Source organism: Frankliniella occidentalis, unplaced genomic scaffold, assembly GCF_000697945.3.
Source record: "Frankliniella occidentalis isolate FOCC.00 unplaced genomic scaffold, Focc_3.1 Scaffold3, whole genome shotgun sequence".
Classification (NCBI taxonomy): domain Eukaryota; kingdom Metazoa; phylum Arthropoda; class Insecta; order Thysanoptera; family Thripidae; genus Frankliniella; species Frankliniella occidentalis.
Genome location: NW_026267133.1, coordinates 3,597,947 through 3,601,386, shown reverse-complemented (window position 1 = coordinate 3,601,386; position 3,440 = coordinate 3,597,947). Strand labels below are relative to the sequence as shown.

The following is a 3,440-nucleotide window of genomic DNA, read 5'->3' as shown; positions in this document are numbered from 1 at the left end:
CTCTCTCTCTCTCTCTCTCTCTCTCTCTCTCTCTCTCTCTCTCCTCCAACAGGCGTATTCACCCCCCCCTCGTCTCAGTCGCACACGGTCTTTAATTTGCCGGCAACACCAGAAATGTAGCAGCTGCAGCGGCAAGCTTTCGTTTTTTCTTTCCTTTCCACTTTTCATTACACTGGGTTTGTTGGCCCCCTTCTACTACCACCACCACCGGCACCAGCAGCAGAACCGCGGACAACATCATAACTGCTATAAAAGCGTGCAAGGTTTACACACACGAGGTACGCGTAAGGGGGGGGGGGGCGGCCAAAGTGAGGTATGGAGTGCTTTTCCTGCGTTTATAGGCTCATCGTGGCCGAGCCGGGGCACACGGCCGGCCGGCGGGAAGTCGAGACACGCAACCTGACCTAAGCAGAGCAGAGCGGAGCTGAGTGGGGAAGGGTCTTGACCTCGCCGCCACTCGTTGCATAACGCGCTGTTCATGCTAACGACCAGATCATTTTTAGACACATTGAGTGAGTGAGTGAGTGAGTGAGTGAGTGAGTGAGTGAGTGAGTGAGTGAGTGAGTGAGTAGCGGCGTGCAGGATATCTGCAGGGTGTGCCTCATGCGGGGGTTTGTCGAAAGGGAAAGACGTGAAAGCTGAGCGACCAGAACGTTTTTTGGACACATTGAACGAGTGAGTGAGCGGTACACTATACCTGCAGGGTGTACTGCATGCGGGGGTTGTCGAAGGGAATGACGTGGAAGCTGAGCGGCTCGCCGGGCACGCTCTCGATGAGCATGAGGTTGGAGCACATGATGTGCGCCTTGTAGCCCAGGATGCTCTCCTCCTTCTTCTTGGTGATGAGCAGCATCTTGTCGAAGAGGAACACGTGGCGCAGGGCCTTGGCGCCGGCCACCCTGAACGTACCCTCGGCGCAGAGCTCGCCGAACGTCGTCAGGTCCTCGCCCTAGAACACAAAAATTATTATTGTAATTAAAAATTATCTTAAAATTTGCTCTTTTTAAAAATAGCTTTTTTGAAAAAATTGCAAAAAATAGCTTTTTTTGAAAAATTTCAAAAAATTGCTTAATTGAAAAATTGCAAAAATTTGCTTTTGTGAAAAATTACAAAAAATTGCTTTTTTATAAAATTGCGAAAAATTGCTTTTTTGAAAAATTTAATTCAAAATTTGCTTACCTCCCAGCCGTACAGCAGGCTCTGGATCTCCTGGACGCGCACGGCGTGCTCGTGGCGCCGCTTCATGTCGTTGATGTGGTGCGCGATGGCCGTCATGGTGGAGAGCGCGTCCACGATGTCGCCGTAGCCGAAGCGGTCGCACGACGAGTGCTTGACGATGTTCTGCAGCAGCAGGTGGTACTTGAGGATGCGCTGCACCGGCTTGAGCAGGTACGAGCCGAGCGGCAGCGTGTGCTGCAGGGCCGTCTGCCGCTCCCGGAACAGCCGCACGGCCGCCTCGCGACGCATCAGCTCCGTCAGCACGCTCACGGTCCTGCAAACAACACCAACATCATCATCAGCACCAAATAGGGATTTTAAATTTCAAAAAAAAAGGACTCTTGGAAAAAAAAAATCATTTTTTTCAATTTTCTTAAATGATAAAGTCGGATTTCCCTAAGCACGAACTTTGTTAAAATGCAGCAAACTCAAGTCGGGTAGTAGGGTAGCACGAGTTACGATCGCATTGTCATTGAGTAAATATTTGGTCCTAGAGGGGGAGGGGGGGAAGGTTTATTTCCTCAATTCTCGCACATTTCTGCTCACGGGCGAGAGCCTCTTGTTGCTGTGGCCGTGAGACGACGTTGGTGACCACATTACATTATGAGAGGTATTGTCCCCAATAGTACCGCGGAGGAGAGGGGCACAAAGCCCCGCGCATGGCGCATGACGACCTACCCCCCCTCCTCCCCTCACTCCCCCGGCAGAGAGATCGGGTGGCCTGCTGGTGTCCCTCCTGCGGCCAGCCCTGCAGCCGGCCCTCGTCCTGCTCTGCTGTGCTTGCCCTGCTGTCCGCCACACACGGCTGTCCACTCCAGTGTCCTGTCCGGGGGAGCTGTCCGTGAGCGCGCCCCGTAGTGTGGGCCAGGTCCAGGATCACACAGTGGCACCACTGTACTGTACACTTCTGTTCGCGACGTGCCCGGGGGAAAAGGGAGGAGAGGTGCTACACTGCTAGTTAAATCAGTACATCCACCGCACTAAGACTAAGTGTGCCCTTTGCTAAAAAAAATAAATGCGAGGACAAATCTTCAGAAGGGCGAAAAAGCAAAGCAAACAACTAAACATTGCATGCTGGTGTGACATGCTTAGTGCCCGGACGGAAAGTATACAATACAATCGTAACATGCACCCAGAGAACCATTTAGTTGATACAACTAAATCAGGGTTGTCAGGAACAAAATTTAGTTCCTTAAACTGACTAAAATTTAGTAACCCCATTTTTAACTAGATATGGTTGCACCAACAAAATTAAGTCAGCTAGACTAAATTATTTCATCGCCACGGATAAATTTTGATCTCCAGAGCTAAAATTTCGTCGGTTTTGGATTTGGTTCTCTGGACTAAACGGTCCTCTGGGTGTGTTTCTGTGACACGTTACACTAAAACATACCAACTTTTAATTTATTTTCTGTAATATGAAGAGCGTGCTACACATTACAGTGTGGCCTGTGGCGCCGCACGGAGCCTCGTAAGCGTGAGGTAAGCCCCGTTACCGCTCCGCGCTAGCGCCGCGGCTGGAGCTGACCACCAGTGACCACCGGGGGGGACACGGCCTGGTACCCGCTAGTGCTCGCCGGTGACCGTTGGTACCAAGTAGGGGGATGAGCTTCAGCCGGCAGCATAAGGTAGCGGGTCGAAACGGAAAGGGCAAAGCATGAGCGGGCACTGGATTTTACCCGAACATTAAACTTAAAACAGAAACACTACTATATATTTTTATTTTTTTCGTCCGTTATGGCGCAAGCTCCCTTAAGGAAAAAGTGTGAAAATATTATGTACACCTTTGTCTTTCTGTCCGACCGGGCCGAGCACAGTCAAGGCCCTTGCCGTCCAGCCCGCTCCGCACGGCGCGCGCGCTGTTTCTGTTTGCACGGCCGGTCGGCGGCGGCGTCATGGCCCGGCAGGACCTTCACAACGGCCTCCACCTCCACACCCCACTGCTTCCTTGGCCCGGCAGGACCTCCACAACGGCCTCCACACTCCACGGCCTCCATGGCCCGGCAGGACCTTCACAACGGCCTCCACCCTCCACGGCCTTCATGGCGTGGAGCCCCGCCGAAAGGGAGAGAAGAAAGAGAAGGACGCGTGCCGAGCCCGAGGGCCTCGTGATGTACACGGCCATGCAGGACCGGGACACACCGTTTCGCAGGAAAGGCGTGCTCGCTCTCCCTACTTCATCCCCCCCCCCCTCTCTCTCTCTCTCTCTCTCTCTCTCTCTC

General features: G+C 52.7%; 2 protein-coding genes across 2 annotated transcripts in view; both read right to left on the bottom strand.

Moving 5' to 3' along the window:
- Positions 1-3,440, bottom strand: part of LOC113201906 (ribonuclease P protein subunit p40) — a 20,397-nt gene that overhangs the window by 12,467 nt on the left and 4,490 nt on the right. The window lies entirely within an intron of this gene.
- The window catches only part of LOC113201907 (pleckstrin homology domain-containing family G member 1), a 30,954-nt gene continuing 28,184 nt past the window's right edge, over positions 671-3,440 (bottom strand). The window contains exons 4-5 of the mRNA XM_052266771.1: positions 1,180-1,492; positions 671-949 (exon numbers count right to left, since the gene is read on the bottom strand). Of these exons, the coding sequence (XP_052122731.1) occupies positions 692-949; positions 1,180-1,492 (571 nt within the window). The 3' untranslated portion in view covers positions 671-691. The remainder of the gene's footprint in view (positions 950-1,179; positions 1,493-3,440) is intronic.